General features: G+C 45.6%; 1 protein-coding gene across 2 annotated transcripts in view; it reads right to left on the bottom strand.

The window, feature by feature from the left end:
- JARID2 (jumonji and AT-rich interaction domain containing 2) overlaps positions 1–16,569 on the bottom strand; it is a 260,698-nt gene that overhangs the window by 132,285 nt on the left and 111,844 nt on the right. For both annotated transcript variants that reach the window (XM_025444031.3, XM_049106036.1), the window contains one exon: positions 5,931–6,066. In XM_025444031.3, coding sequence (XP_025299816.3) covers positions 5,931–6,066 — 136 coding nt within the window. Of the gene's footprint in view, positions 1–5,930; positions 6,067–16,569 lie in introns of those variants that run through there.

Here is a 16,569-nt window from a genome sequence, read left to right as displayed (position 1 = left end):
TCAAGAAATGCCCGGAGTGCATCACTTAGGTCCAGGACTGACCACGAGAAAGACATCAAGCCTCTTTGACCCAACCATTTTCCAGGATAAAAATGTAGCTTTGTGTTGTTGTTGTTTTTTTAAAACAAAGAATGCATTTAAGTTGTTTAGTGAAGTGTATTTAACCCTCAATTTCGCCCAGCTCTTTTCACATGAAGTGTTGTCTCACACATCATGGGGGGCACAGAAGAGTCTGAGGTTGGAATGTTCCAGAAAACCCAAGCTGCAGCCACTACTCAAGGGCAGCCTGAGCTGGCAGTGCCCACAGCTTACAGAGGACGTGGGCACTTAAGACATTAGCAGTTCCATTTGGGCAAAGCCTTGGGGTATAAGGCACTTTCTCCAGGAGGAAAAACAAAAAAAACAAAAAACTGGGACACCTAGGTGGTCTCAGCGGTTTAGCGCCTGCCTTCGGCCCAGGGTGGAGACCCGGGATTGAGTCCTGCATTGGGCTCTGCGCAGGAAGCCTGCTTCTCCTTCTGGCCTGTGTCTCTGCCTCTCTTCTCTCTGCCTCTCTCTCTCTCTCTCTCTCTCTCTCTGGGTGTCTCTCATGAATAAATAAATAAAATCTTTAAAACAAACAAACAAAAACCAACAGCTAGACATGAACACTTCAGGCCCAAAGCGGAAGGGAGAGGTTTGTGTCTCTCTTCTCCCCCCCACCCCCGATGACAGAAGGCAACCATACAACCAGGACAGTCTTTTCAAATATAGCTGTGTGATTAAACTTCCATTCGTGGGATGAAGTGCTGGGACTTCTCATTTGGACTCAGAAGACATTTTCTATTTTATGCAGTGGATGCTGAATTGCAGGAGTTGGGGCCATGTTTCATTTCACAGTCAAAACATCAGGAATCTTTGGGAAAGATTTTCAAAGAATTGAAAATTTTACTCCTTAAAGAAAACAAGGTGGCTGGGGAGGGAGGGTGGTGAGTTCCCCTGTGTCTGCACTTCCAACTGTGGCCCTTGATATCAATTGGCAGTTGTTGCCAGAAAGGCCCATCCCTCACCAACGAGGTGACAAGGCCGGTGGCCTTACTGGACTGCCAACCCAGTGGTTCAAGATGAACCTTAAAAATACAATTCTCTACCTCTAGGCGAAGAGAGGAAACAAATATATCCGTGCGCCGGTGACAGGCCTAAGGCGGGTACCCTAGCAGAAGGGGTGCCATCTTTTGATTCCCTCTATCAATTACAAGCTCTAATAAAGCCCAGAAACATGCCCACATTCATACTCACACTGTCTCCCCCACCCCACCCCCCTAAAGTGTCCTCCCCCAACGGAAGATCTCCCATTATTCTCCTTCCAAAGAAACGCCTATTAGAAAAAGTGTCCTCCTACAAATTCTTATTTTTAGAATGCTATCTTTACAGAGTGTTCCAAAATTACTTGTATCTAAGAGTTGGTTGAAAGCAAGGGAGCGCTGATGCAGAAAGCCGGGGTTTTAAAGTCTGGCTGCCAAGGACTACTTGTGTAAGCAAACGGCTAATCCACCCTGGTGTATCACTTCCTCATCTACAAAATGGTTTGTTCTGAAGATTAAAATGAGTGAAATGCAGATAAAGTGCTAGAATCAAAAGTGCGTCAATAGTGAATGCTCAATACAGACTGGCCATCACAACTACTGTAAGGTTCCAAGGAAAAGGATCCAGGGTCTCTTAAATCTACTCAAGACTCTCTGGCTGGCCAGAGGGCTTGCTTGATCTCAGATGACATTTATAGGAAGCAAATGAAACTCAAAATACAGCTAATAGCTCCCCTCTCTTACTGTGTAATTATGTGTACTCATTTGTGTAGCATGTTATTATTTAAATGTCCCTAATTTCAGCCCCAGTGGGCCAAGGGCCCTCAAAGAGTGGCCGAGGCCTCAGCCTCTGCCAGCCCTTCCCTAGGCTTTTGTCAAATTTATTACAGCCAGAAGAAGTGGCATTATCTACAGCAGGAAGCAGACAGACGGCTCTCACAATCAGCAAAAATCCGAGCACCGCCTCCCCCACGCCCGGCTATAACCCAACAGGCTATAATGAGGATTTCAATCCCTACACAGACAGGCTGCCAGGCTGTTCAGGACTCACATTCGCTACCTCTCCTAGGAGAAAACAAAAACCCTTGTTCCTTGTCAATTTAGAACCACAAAAGCAAGATTGATGGCAAACATGGATTTTGTGACATAAAATATGAAGTCTCCCTACAATCTTCTGTCTGCTTGGGTTATTATGACGACACGAGACCCACAGAAATGGGGCAGCAGAGCTCAGCCACTCAGATACAAGATGCCTTCTTTCTGTGTGCTGCTCAGACACCAGACACCACCCGCCTCACACAAGAAGGATGGAAGCATCACCCTAGCACGCCAATGATTCAGTGGAAATGATGTCAATTCATTCTCAAATTAGATAAAAAGTCACCTCACGCTCCTTCTCTTGGGGAAGGCAAGGTAGTATTTGTTTTCCCCCAGGAAACCCTGGCAGGATCAATAACCTAGAGACAACTTCTGAAAAGTGATCCGGGGAGGGGAATGGACCCCAAACGTCTTGTTTTCCACACTACTCCTTCAAAGATTCGGTGTGATTTTTCACCCCTTCTGCCTTTCCCAAATAAATGCTAGGTTCAAAGTGGTAGGACATGAGTTGTAATTTCAGTTCTGCTACTGCACAGAGGACAGATATGTGACCTTGGGGAAAAATCACCACCCAGAGCACTCACCAAGCCTCGCAAGGACATTTTATTCAGCTTACAGATGAAAACACCAGGGGCCTCAGAGGCAGGTCTCTACCCAGGTCCCCAAGCTGCAAAGCATGAAAATGGAGGCGGGGGGGGGGGGGGGGGGGGGGGCGCGCCACAGGGACAGCAGCTATGCACCCCCGAACCTGGGCCCAGGCCCTCACTCTGATCCGTGTCCTCACGAGGGATGTGATCTAGGCACAGCTTCAAAACTCTACCACCAGACACGTTTCTGTGACAATTCACTCTGGACCAATGGATATCACTTTTTATAAGAGAACTTCAAGAGGTTCTGTGACTAACCAAAACAAAGCAAAAAGCCAAAACTTTTCACCTTGCAGAGCTGTGAAAACCACTCTCCCCCACTAACCCAGTCTTCATTTGCCCCACAGTGAAGAACCCCAAGATCGGGTGCTGTGATGTAAATACAGCCCAGGTCAAGGTCCTTCTACCACTCAGTATGTGAATGAGGACCACGAAGCGTCCACTATATAAGGAACATGCCTATGGGTACACAGAGAACATTGCTGGCAATCATCCCATCCCCCCCATCTCCCCCCACCCCGCCAAAAACGTCTGGGATGCTCCACTGCTTTCTGCCTTCCCTGGACCATGCCCTCTAAGAGAACACTACTGAGGACTAGGACATACGTAGGACTTACTCCCCAGTCAATGACTCTGGTTTCCTGATCTCTCCAGTAGGCCCCCAATGAGAAAGCACACTTTGACCTGGTGGCTGCCTCTCAAAACAGGGAGATAGGTTCCCCTAGAAGTGTTATGGACATCCAGGATACACAGTAACAAGCATGTGGATGTGCACTGTCGGCTTGCACAAGCACCAGCAAGACCAGAAACGGGGATCTCCAGAGAGTCCTCCGTGTCTCAGTTATTTAAAAAGATACAAGAGGGCATCCTGGGTGGCTCAGCAGTTTAGTGCTGCCTTCAGCCCAGGGTGTGATCCTGGAGAGACCCAGGATCGAGTCCCACGTCGGGCTCCCTGCATAGAGCCTGCTTCTCCCTCTGCCTGTGTCTCTCTCTGTGTCTCTCATGAATAAATGAATAAAATCATAAATAAATAGATAAATGAATGAATGAATGATACAAGAGGGCAGGGCACCTGGGCGGCTCAATCGGTTAAGCATCTGCCTTCAGTTCAGGTCATGATCTCGGGGTCCTAGGATCCTAGGATCCCGTCCTGTGTTGGGCTCCCTGCTCAACAGGGAGTTTTCCTCCTCCCTCTCCCTCTGCGGTTCCCCCTGTTCATGCTTGCACACTCTCTCTCTTAAATAAAATCTTTTTTAAAAAATAAAAAAAAACACCCCAAGAAGACAAATCAGTCTTTATCAGCATGAAATAACAACTACCACAACAAAACCCCCCTTTTCTTTATGAAACTGATACTAGAACTCTTTAAAGTTTTCAATGATCCCCACAGAGCGGTCTTTGCCAGTGTTCGTAGAATTCCTTAGCATTGTCAAACCTTTGACAAAGCCAATTAAAAAGGAGAGCTACCTTTGGTCAAGAGGCTAGCAGTACCTGTTACCTCTTGAAGGACTTCAGGTTTTGTTCTTTTACCTAAATTCCACCTTTATTTAAATCCTGGACACCTGGCTAAGGTGTCCTAAAAAGCTGGGGTTTTTTTCTCAGATGGGTTGGTGTTTTGGTTTTTGTTTTGTTTTGGTTAAGAGATTCTAAAACCTCTAAGGCATTACTGCTCCTACACAGCAGAACAAGCACGTGCCTTATCCACACAGTAAAATCTAAACTCACAGCTGTCCCTGCCCTATAGTAACGTCAGGATGCAGGGATATTCTCTCACCGCCCCACCCGCACCCCGCACCACCACCCCGCCCCCGTACTCCCTGTCACGCTCCCCTTAAAAACATAAAGCCAAACACTATGTTCAACGTGAAGCAATGACAAGAACAATTACATCACACAGGGGTCCGAATTCTAGGCTTCTGGCAACAAATTCTACTAATTTTGCTTTTACGTTTGTGAAAGATTGAAAAGAGGGAGGGCTATGCCCATATATGCGGATTCAGAGTTCAGGGGCTTCTTGTTTCAAGTCACACAGAAGAAAAGAGGGCCTGGGGTGGGTGGCAGGACAAACCATGGTGGCGTTCAGGGAGGGCATCCTTGAAAACCCTGCCATGGCTCAATGCACTTCCCGCCTGACAGCAGCAGTCCCAGTAAGAGGCTCCCAGACAACCAACCTTATAACGAAGCAGCCTGGAAAGACCATAGAAGGTCTAAGTGAGCCTGTCCTTCTGCACCCAGGCAAGCTATCAAGTGCCTCCATATGTCATGACTCTCACCCCACGACCAGAGCACAGGCTCAAAACAAAACAAAAAACACCACAACCTCCTCTCCCTTATCTCCTTGGTTCCAAGCAAGTACAAACTAGAACGTGGTCAAATATTCACATTTATCCAGAAATTCTAAAGGACTAACAAGTACAAGACAGACTATGGAATGCCATCAGGGCCACATCCCCTGAAATAAAATACAGCCTGTAACCAAATACGTGTTCTGAAACGGTTACCACTGGATGATTTCAGCCCCATCACCCTAAACCTGTGAAAAAGAGACAGCAGAAGAAACTCAGAGAAGACTTAAGTTTCCTTCCAGGCTTCAAGGAGACATCTGATAACTGTACAGCTGTGCTCTCAAATGCACAGGAATTCTGTGCCACTGGATCCCTGCGGCCAGGTAACCACCTGCCTGGCCTGACCCACAAGGATGGAAGCAGGTACTTAGGAGGTTGCTGAACCGGACAGCAGGAAGGGCGGGAGGCACGCGGGACTCAAGCTACTTTCTATACAAACAGGGGAGGAACCAGAAGCTCCACGGTACAGCAAGATCCAAGTTGAAAGATGGATATCCACAGAAAAACCCATCAGACTCACTCTACCTTCAACCCAGGACCTGGTAGAAAATCAGATCACAGCCTGGTCTGATCTATAGGGAACAGACTAATTAAGGCACCTCGCCAATTATATTACACAGACATAAAAATGAATCTATAAACCCAGTAGGATGTCCAAAATAACTACCATTTGGGGCCTAGCCTGAGAAGCACCAGCCGCCCGAAACACATCTCCGGTTCAGAAACAAGGCCGTGCCCAAATATACCATCCAATTCCAACAAAAGAGGCAACTCACCATTCACGGTTTTCAGGCTCCCAGGCAGGCCTTCCCCGTGCTGCCTCTTCTGGGCATTCTTGAATTCTTTCAGAGACAAATAAAGGACTTTACGTACCACCCTTTCTTCTGACCACGGAATCCCATCACTGTCATCCTGGAGAAACAGAAGAAAGAGAGAAGAGAAATCACTTTAAAAAAAAAAAGGGGGGGGGGGTAAGTAAATAAGAGTTAGAATAAACCTTGAAACAAAAAAAATCCAAACAAGTACCACACGCCTGAGACCAGGTCAGAATTCCATCCTGTGGTCCCATCCTGCTGAGGCCTGCTGATCTCCCAGCAAAAAGCTCACTCACAGACCTTACAGAAAGGGAGTGGAAGGAAGACAACCACCTGGCTTCCTTTATAAGCCCCAGGCCCCAATACCCTCATTAACCAGTAATAAGTGAAATTTCATATTCCTGGCAAAATGGAGAAAGAGGAGTCAAGCACACCCACCAGCAGAGATGTAATGAAGCCCTGTGCTGGAGTTTCACTGAGTAATGCCAGAATGTGTCCTGCCTTACAAGAATGTGCTGTGCTCTTCTAGAAACTGCTGCTGGTGTCATTTGGGGGGAGGGGGGTGGGGTGGTGCTGCCTTCAAAGAATTTACAATTCGGTCAGAAGAAATGAAACTGGATCTGTACTGACCGCTTATAGAATGAAGTCCTAAATGAAAGAGACCACTGTGGGGGAGAAAAGACAATGAATCCTGGGAGAGTAGAGAATAGGGGGAGGGGTAGGACGTTTGGGAGGGAAGGGGTGATTTAAACGGGGGTGGGATACACACAGGTTAATAACAGGTCTTGAAGCTCTAATTTGAGTGGCTCCCTGATGTCTGTGGTATCAAATGCAATGCTCTTGAGCTCTTGAAAGGAGAGGAAGGGATGAAGGCCCGGTTCCGCAGCTGGGGGTTGGGGAAATCCAGAGAGCAAGCCACCATCTCAAGCCACCATCTCAAGCCACTCAGGCAGTAACCACAGGGGGACAGAGCGGAGGCAAGCAGCAGCAAGAGCAGGAGCGGAGGGAGCCGCCTAGCAAGGAACTCAGAAGAGGGGCCAAGTCTGGAAATGCGGAGATAGTGGATCCGGACATTAGGCAGAGGTTAAGGGTTTCGGGGAATCAGCAAGAAGGTGTGCCTAAGGCTGGAAGTGCTGCCTCGCACACAGCAAGGACACAGCAGAGGACGGTCGCAGGTTCTCTCCTGTGGATACCTGCCTGCAGTCTGCTAATTGAAGAAGTCCTCACGTTCACACACTGACTTCAAGACTAAAGCATTTTATAACTGTTCACCTTAGAAAGATCAGAGCTTCCAGATATTTTGGGCCTTAGGAGAATAAGGAAAACATTAATGTCCTCAGCTAAAAGCAGGAGGGGAGGGGTGAATATACTTGGGTTCCTTTTGCTCAAACAGGAGGACTTCCACCTCAAGAGGCTGTTGTCCTGCATGTCCGACAGAATTGGTTTTTCCTCCCTAACACCCAGGTCCTGGAATACCTCTGTGGAACTAGGTAAGGGGGCTAGATGACCTGAGCACTTTCCCAGCTCTAGAATTCCTAAATTCTGCATAAACGCAAACTACATCTTAGAAACCCAACCACATGGAGACTCTAAGCCCTAAATAACTTTAGGCTGCACTCCGGTTAAGCTGCCAGGATTTTCCCAGAAGGAGAGTAATTCTCCATCTTCTATAATAAGGGGAAGAGAACCTTGGGAAAGAAGAGCTAAAGATTTCCACCTCCCCCACCCCCACATCCTTCAACTCCTGCAGACCTTGCCAAGCTGAGATTTCCATTTGCTCCAGAGGAAGAAGGCACATCCTGTCTTCCTGGGGGCGCTCCCAAAAAAGGCAGAGAGCATCTACAAGGTCAGAGTTGGTTAGGCAAGGGTTGGTGGGTCTGAGGCTGCAAGAAGCCAACAAATGGCCACAACCCTGAGGGAGAAGCATGCATGACTTCTTAACTGCTACTACATACAAGTCACGCTCTACCCCTAACACAACCCACAAAAGGTATACAAAAGAAGGTGAAGTCACTGTCCCGCCAGCTTCCTGAGCAGATTACTTGCATCTGGATGATTAATCATTAGCTCCTCTTGAAGTGAAAGACAGGCTGAAATCCCAGCTTCTCACAGCATCCAGAGAAGGCTGCCCTGCAGAATGCTCTCCGTCAGAACCAGATTCCTGTTCTCATCACTGACTGCTAATGTGATTCTAAACTATTATTTCCTACATGCCCAGAGTTTATAAATTATAAACCCCAAAGTCACTTTCAATGTAAAGTTCCTGCAGTGATTTACTGCGTCGTGTTCAGACTGGTGCCTTCATGACGACTTCGAGCCTCCACACAGGAGAATTATATCCCTACAACTAATGTCTCATTAAAACATAAACCACCTGCAAAAGCAAATGCATTTAAGGTTCGCATACTGACACAAGCAGCTTCGTGAAACCTATAAAGTACTTTAAATACAGGAGAAGCAAATCCATGACCCAGATTATGGGCTTTCAAATTCTAGTCATTTAAAAACTTTGTCCTGAAACCCAGGAGTTCCTTTCTATAAGGTACGTTGCCAGTCAAGCCTTGTCACCTCCCTCGATGCTGGCACAGGACACAAACCCAGTAGGTAAAGAAGTGGACTCTGTTCTGTTTCCAAGAGTTCAACAGGTGGGTAATAATTCTGAAATTAAAACTTAAGCTGTTCTGCACAGCCGTGGGGTTAATAAGAATCACTCTACTCTGAGCTAGGAGGCTTGCACTCCTCCCCCCTAGGAAGATGCCAGATGCAGAAAGCACAGGTGTGCCTGCACCACGTGTGGTGGTCACACAGGGCTGGCCAGGAGGGGGTCACAATAGGCCTGCAAGAAGGTACCTCAGTCCAACACTTACTCTGCTGTAGCCTTACCTGTCGTTCAGAGCAGCCAAGGGCAGAGAGCCCTACAAAAAGCCTAGGCAGACTATCGTTACAGGTCAGGTGAAATCAAAATACAGACACTTAAGAGTTTATTACCTTTTATTCCCCCCTCTTCAATAGCGGTCTCATTTTTTTTTTTAATTTGACAGAGGGAGAGTGCGTGCACAAGAGAACACAAGCAGGGGGAGTGGGAAATGGAGACAAGGGAGAAAGAGACTCCCCGCTGAGCAGGGACCCAGACATGGGCCTCCATCTCAGGACCCCAGGATCATGACCAGGGCCATAGGCAGATGCTTAACCACTGAACCCCCAGGTGCTCCTAATAGTGGCCTCATTTAATCAACCATTTAAATAATGTCTGCATGGGGTCGGGAAGTACTGTTCACCACAGATATCCCAGCCTGCCAGACAGAGTAAGAGTTCAATTAAAATTTCTGGGAACAGGGATCCTTGGGTGGTGCAGCGGTTTGGCGCCTGCCTTTGGCCCAGGGCGTGATCCTGGAGACTCGGGATCGAGTCCAACGTCGGGCTCCCGGTGCATGGAGCCTGCTTCTCCCTCTGCCTATGTCTCTGCCTCTCTCTCTCTGTGTGTGTGACTATCATAAATAAATAAAAAATTAAAAAAAAAATTTTCTGGGAACAACAAAGACTCAAGTTGAAGCTCACTCTTCCCACTACTTTTACCCCCACTTGGCCTGCCTGCTGGCCCCTAACCTTTACAAACATTCAGGATGTTTTAAGTGGAGTGCTTGAAATCCTACAATTTTCTTGACTCAAATCACCTGCTATCCCCTATCCTCCATAAAACACTTCCCACAGTGGTAATCCAAAAGGATTGGCTACCTCGTCCTCCAACTACCCAGTTCCCAGCAAGAAAATGGCACCCATCTAGATATCCACCTAGATATCCATCCATCTAGACCATCCTATGGTCTCATAGGACCCAAACTTGATGACCCATTCACAATCCCTTACCTTCAGCTAAATACAGACCAATTCATTCACAAAACACCTGGACACTTGCTTTTCCTCCACCACGACATCCACATAGGCTCCCTTTCCTCTCTAATCCTCCAGGATTCTCACATTCTCTTTACCCTGCACCCTCTACATTCAATTACGCATTCCCAAATCACTATTTTCAAAACCATCTGACAGTCCACTCATGCCTCAGTGTTCAAAATTCCTAATTATCCCCCTTTGACCTTCCCGAGACCCCTTCGGGCCACAGGACTCTCCCTTCTCATCAGGGATCCTCCCTGATTTGATAGCGCGGCACTGAACAGGGAGAGATTCTTTCTTGGCTTCCTCTGGGCCACTTCCCCAGAACCAAGTATCCAGTCCATTCTGGCTTACTGGTCAGTTTAACAGAGGAAGGCACAGGAGGTGCTGTAGCCACAGATAAGAGGAACCCAGAAGCTTCATTCTGATGCAAATTCAGTTGCCCAGAGTGTGTGTCAGTTCTTTTTATGCATTTCCTTAAAGACTTTTTTTTTTTTAAAGCTATGGCTATTGGGACATCAGTAAGATCTCTAAGTTTTTACATTTTCACCAAATTATTGGGGAAGTGCGATGCAAGCCCCAGACAACATACAACCTTCCCTTACTCCCATCCCCTGATTTCTTAACCTGAATTTCCCCAATTCCAAAACACTTTGCAAATACTGCCATAGTAAGAATATCTGGTGCACTAACAAGATTTTTTTTAAGGGAAGTAAAAAAGGAAAAACACCATCCAGATCTAGATTTACTTTGCTATTCTGACTGCTAAAAAAAAAAAAAAAAAAATTCACTTCTTTGGCAAATGGAAAATTGAGTATTAAAGCCTTTAAAAGTTAAGTGACAGGGTTTTCTTTTCATTTGAAAAACGTCTGCCATTCTTTGAAATAACTGGAGAATCTCTTATCAAAAATGGCAGCTGGTCAGGAATTAAACTTGAATGCTTATGGTCATAATCTTTTTTATTAAGAGAAAAGGGCACAGCATAACCCTTTGGCTGCTCCATTTTGTAACAGACATGCGAGAAAATAGAGTGCTGGGCCAGCACGGGAAGACACTGCACTCCTTGTTGGCATAGAGCACCAACGAACAAACCTCCAGAACTGGGCAGCCCGGGTGGCTCAGCGGTTTAGTGCCGCCTTCAGCCCCAGGGCATGATCCTGGAGACCCGGCATTGAATCCCACATCGGGCTCCCTGCATGGAGCTTGCTTCTCTCTCTGCCTCTCTTTCTCTCTGTGTTTCTCATTCATGAATGAATGAATGAATGAATAAATGAATGAATAAATAAATAAATAAAACATTAAAAAATAAAATAAAATAAAATAAAATAAAATAAAATAAAATAAAATAAAATAAAATAAAATAAAATAACAAACCTCCAGAACTCACATCCAGGTTAGAGATTATAAAGCTTACCACCAACTCCTTTCAGCTTAAAATGGGGTGGAAAAGGAAGTAATCACAAAACTCTTTATTTAAAAAAAAAGAGGAGTTTCAAGGTCTTGCCCAAAGGTCAAAAAGCTAGAGAGAACCCAAAGCTGGCATGTGTGGTCAGTGGGGTCCACACTACACGGCAGGTGCCCCAAGAGAAGTTCAAAACTCGGAAATTCAATTCTTAAAGGGAAAATGTCAAACACGTAATTCACGTGAACTCCTACTAAATGAAAGCAAAATTAAAATTACTCATTTCAAGAGGTAAATGGAAATATTATATGAAAAAAAAATAAACACAAACCTAGAACCATTCATGAGTACTAGCTGGAGATTAGTAAAATAACAGGAGGGAGGGGGATTTTCTCTCATTAATTTCTGCAGTTCCTTCGTCTCACTGGGAAGGACAAGGGTTCTAAGGTCATCTCTCAAGACATCCTCATGTAATCTGTCCATGTCTCGGTATTTCTTATGGTTTTAAATTCAGGCCACCTTGTTTCAGGAGGGGGAAAATGAGAATGGAAATGCATGGGTTGGAGGGATATGTTTCTGATTTAAAAAAAAAAACAAAAACAAAAGGGAACCCAAAACTTTTTCTGACAATTACAATTATTTAAAAATGAAATACGGCCCATCCAAAGGAAGATACCTAACGTCCTCTCACTTGTGAGCAAACTATGTAAGAGATTCATGCATCACAGGTAGAATGATAATCATACCAACTAAGGGCATCGTTAATGATGATATAGGACAAATGGTGCAAACCAGGACACAGGTCAACCAACCAATTCACCAGGTCCCTCCTGGCATATACGAATCCAATTAAGAAGAAAAGGTCTAATACCCAACAGATAATTTTTAACCACATCACCAAAGAAAAATAAAGCCAACACCCAAGACATACTAGTAATGCAGTGTGATACACGCTTGCGCTTTAAACTGAAATTCAAAACCTCCCCTTTGAGGTTTTAAAGGTCAACCTGCTGGTGGGGGGAAGAGGGTTCCCCTTTGGACTGGCACAGTTAAAGATGGCATTACATCCCAAAGAAAACACTCCTGCTTCCACAGAGAGAGGGCATAGGAAATCCAATGTTCTTCACAGCCTCTTGCAAGTACAACAAGCAGATATGGAAAGGGTGGGGGGCAGGGGATTGCGAGGGAAGAGAATTCAAAGCTAGGAAGACCTCCTAACATGAAACCTCCGTATTACAGGCTTACACACGTGCTAAGACAAATGGTTATATGTCTGGATTACAAGGAGCCACTGGAAAAGTGAACCAATACCACCACCATGGCCATACAGCCTCTCTTTATGTGCCTTGCCAAGGCTCTGGGAAGCCAGGAACTTGAAACTTTCTACCCCTTTTAAAATGAAAAGGGCATGCCATGGCCCAATCCCAATGTTCAACCCTACCCTAAATTGGATTAGCAAGAAAAAAAGCACCTTGTGCTTTTTCTTTCCTTGTGGAAGGGAAGAGAATTGGCGAGGGAGGTCGGGGGGTCCTGACTGGTGCAGAGCCCAGTCAGTTTCGAGACAAGATTTGGAAGACTTGGGGCCCCTGGGTGGCTCAGTGGTTCAGTGTCTGCTTTTGGCTCAGGTCGTGACCCCAAGGTCCCGGGATCGAGTACCCCATGGGGCTTCCTGCAGGGACCCTGCCTATGCCTCTGCCTTTGTCTTTCATGAATAAATAAAATCTTTAAAAAAAAAAAAAAAAAAGATTTGAAAGACTGGGTTTTTGAGGGAGATGGGGAAGGAAGAACAAATAGTGCTTTCCTCATTCCAGGGAAAAATGACCAGAAACCTCTACATGAATGCCTTTTCAGGACAAATTCTGCATACACCTGTTAAGTCATCCTACGTAATCAAATTTGTTGCTATTTGAAATGCCAGCCTCTTCCATGAAGTTTGAGAACAATGAAAGCAACCCCCCCACAAAAAAAAACCCGGGGGGGTTGGGGACCTTGCGTTGATTCTTGGCACAGATTCCACATAAACAAGGATTTACAGAGCCAAAAATAAATGAGAAAGTATTGAAAAATGTGAGCAGAACTTAGGCTAAAACTCATACTTCTTCCCTTTCAACAAAATAATCATGTCTTCTCCATTACAAATCTCCATTTCTCAAATCAACTAGCTAATCCATTTTTTTAATTCTGTGAAATGGATCAACCGACAATACTGACAGTATCAAAGAAAATTCAGGGGAATATTCACATCTAGAAAGATGACAAGCAATCAGGAAACCACGGACTTAACTGAACTTTGTGAATGATGTTGCTCTGCCTGGACTTTAAATTAAAAGCACTTCCAGCAACAAATTTTCCTCAGACAGATACGCTTCCTGGGATAAAGTAAACGGCCTGAAAATGCTTATGCTAGGAGAGTTTTACTTCTTCCAAACTCCCATTAAATAATGTGTACTTATCTTTGATTACTGCCTATTTAAAAAAAAAAAAAAAGCCACAGCTGAAATTGGATTAAGAACTTCTGCTGAAAACGATTTATTGCATAACACACAACTCTGACAGCCTGATTCTCCGGCCACCAACTGAGCCTTTATAAAAATCTGCTGGGCAGCTGCCAAGTCAGCTCTTTTGCGTCTGAGCATGTCACATTGCTGTTGTCAAGACAGCGGCAGCAAGGGCTTCAACATCCTCTCGTTCGTGGTTAAATGGTGCAGTCAGGGAATGGCACCAGGGCTGGCGACACAGCCTTCCAGCTTCCCCGAGCACTTCATCTGACAGTTTGTTGTTTAGACATCATCAGAAAGACCCAAAATCTACAGCAGGATTACCTCCAAGAATCCAGCAGATATCGAGGTTGAACATCTACCTTCAAGTGTAGAGAAATGGGGAAAGCGAGAAAATCAAGTTACAGAGAAATGCTTGACCAGGGTCTTCGGAAAAACCCAGCAGAATGAAGGACGACTTGGCATCAGCAGTGCCAAGGGGGTGAGTATACAAGGACTTCATCTGGGACTAAGTTATGAACAAGAAAGTTCCCAAAGGGGATCCCTGGGTGGCGCAGCGGTTTGGCGCCTGCCTTTGGCCCAGGGCGCAATCCTGGAGACCCGGGATCGAATCCCACGTCGGGCTCCCGGTGCATGGAGCCTGCTTCTCCCTCTGCCTGTGTCTCTGCCTCTCTCTCTCTCTCTGTGTGACCATCATAAATAAATAAAAAAATAAAAAATAAAAAAAAAATGAAAGTTCCCAAAGGAATTCTAACCAAATTGGATCTTTTCACCATTAAATCCCTTTTATGTGAAGAATGCATCCCTCTCTGCCCCAAATTCCCCAAGGAGCACTAACCACTGGCTACATGTGGCCATTTACAATTAACTTAATTACAATGAAAAATTAAGTTCCAGGGGCACCTGGGTGGCTCAGTGGTTGAGCATCTGCCTTTGGCTCAGGTCATGATCCTGGGGCCCTGGGATTGAGTCCCACGTTGGGCTCTCTCATAGGGAGCCTACTCCTCCCTCTGCCTATGTCTCTGCCTCTCTTTGTGTGTCTCTCATGAATGAACAAATAATAAAGTTTTTTTTTTTTTTTAAGTTAAGTTCCAAGTTGTACTAGATACATTTCAAGTGTGTCCCAAAATGAACAACACAGCTACGGAATTTTTCCATCATCATTGGAAGCTCCCATGACTAACACTGTTCTAGAGCATCCATTTGCCTTTCATTGGATATGGTTTCAAGGACTGTGTGCTACCTCCTACTGCATTTCCATAATGTCCCTGAGATTCTTCAACATATGTACCTTTATGCTCTGCTTAGCAGAAAAATTCCAGAATATTAAATAGTTTGCACAAGAATCCAAGTCTAAGGATTGAGGAACCATTTGAATTACAGATTCCCACCCATACAATGCTCAGGGAAATGGCTGCAATCCTCTCAGCTGCATGGGGCCTTCCAGGTTTGCAGGGGACGGATATGAATTCTGAGGATGAACTGCAACACTTTTCAATCTACAAGGAGGCCCTAAAGACACACCTCTTTACCCCTTTTTTGCCTTCAAATCATTTTCTAAGGAATCTCCTACAAAATGAGTCCTCCAGGAGAGGCCTGAGTGGCTCAGTTGGTTGAGCTTCCCACTCTGGACTTCGGCTCAGGTTGTGATCTCAGAGTCCTGGGATCCAGCCACACATGGGAGCATCAGGCTCAGCTTGGGGATTCCCCCCCCCCCCGCCCGCCCCCCCTGCTTCCCCCTTACTCCCACTCACTCGGGTGCTCGCTCTCTTAAAAGAATAAATCATTAAAATAAATCCTCAAGGATTGAAACTAGACAAAGGCAGCCCTCACCAGCCAGTTTCCAAGCACCAACAGAGTGGCCCAAACCATGAAGAGTGATTGGTGCCCCACCCCTCTCCTCTGCCAGGACAAGTCAAGGTTATGGGCCTCTAAGCCATGGTGAGGGGGTCAGGGCAATTTTTACACTTCTGTTTCTTCCCTTAGGTCCCAGGACACTGATGGTGACATTTTAGGAGTTGAATCAATAACTGACTGATTTGCTGGCTTTTTTGGCTCAGCAGTGCCCCCATCCAGGAAGTAAGTATAAGTGTACGTTCCTGCCCAGGAGACAAACTACATTTGAGAAGCAATTCAGTTACAAGCCATTAGGTTTATTTTGGGGCTTTTTATGGGAACTTTTCAAACTATCATAAAGCACAGAAATAAACATGCCCTCGGACTGAAGGTAAATTAACACTGTGCTGCATTTGTTCCAATACATTTTATCCCCCTTTTTTCATACCCTCCAGCCCTCTGCAGAGGGCACAACCACTCTGCAACTGCCCCATCATTTATAGGTACCTGTCTCCACAATTTTAACATCCGTATCCCTCCCCATTAGCACTTAGCACTAATGATAAATGTAGACCACTATGTGGCAGGCCATATACCACGGGTTTCTTGCACATACTCTCCTCCCCATTTTACAACTGGCCAGTGAAGTATTATCATACAAACATTTGCAAATGACTGACCTTAGGCACTAAGGTATTAAGATGGATTCCCCCCATCCTAATTAGTTTTACTCCAGAGTACCTACTCTGGGCCCTCTCCATCTTTGTGCTCCCAACACATGGCAAGAAGTTCAGCACACACTATGTATTCAAAACCATTTCTTGCGAGTGAGCACTTATAAACAGATGGAAAACAGAACAGGAGCCTCAAGGTAAGAGGGACCTGGACTCCAATTCTAGAACTCTGGTTGCCTCATAGGTAGAACAAAATGACCAAGAGAGCGATCGCCAACTTGAGCATCCATGAGAAA

The sequence above is a fragment of the Canis lupus genome, chromosome 35, assembly GCF_003254725.2.
Source record: "Canis lupus dingo isolate Sandy chromosome 35, ASM325472v2, whole genome shotgun sequence".
Taxonomy (NCBI): domain Eukaryota; kingdom Metazoa; phylum Chordata; class Mammalia; order Carnivora; family Canidae; genus Canis; species Canis lupus.
Note: the sequence above shows the minus strand (reverse complement) of the source record. Positions and strands in the feature narration are given on the sequence as shown.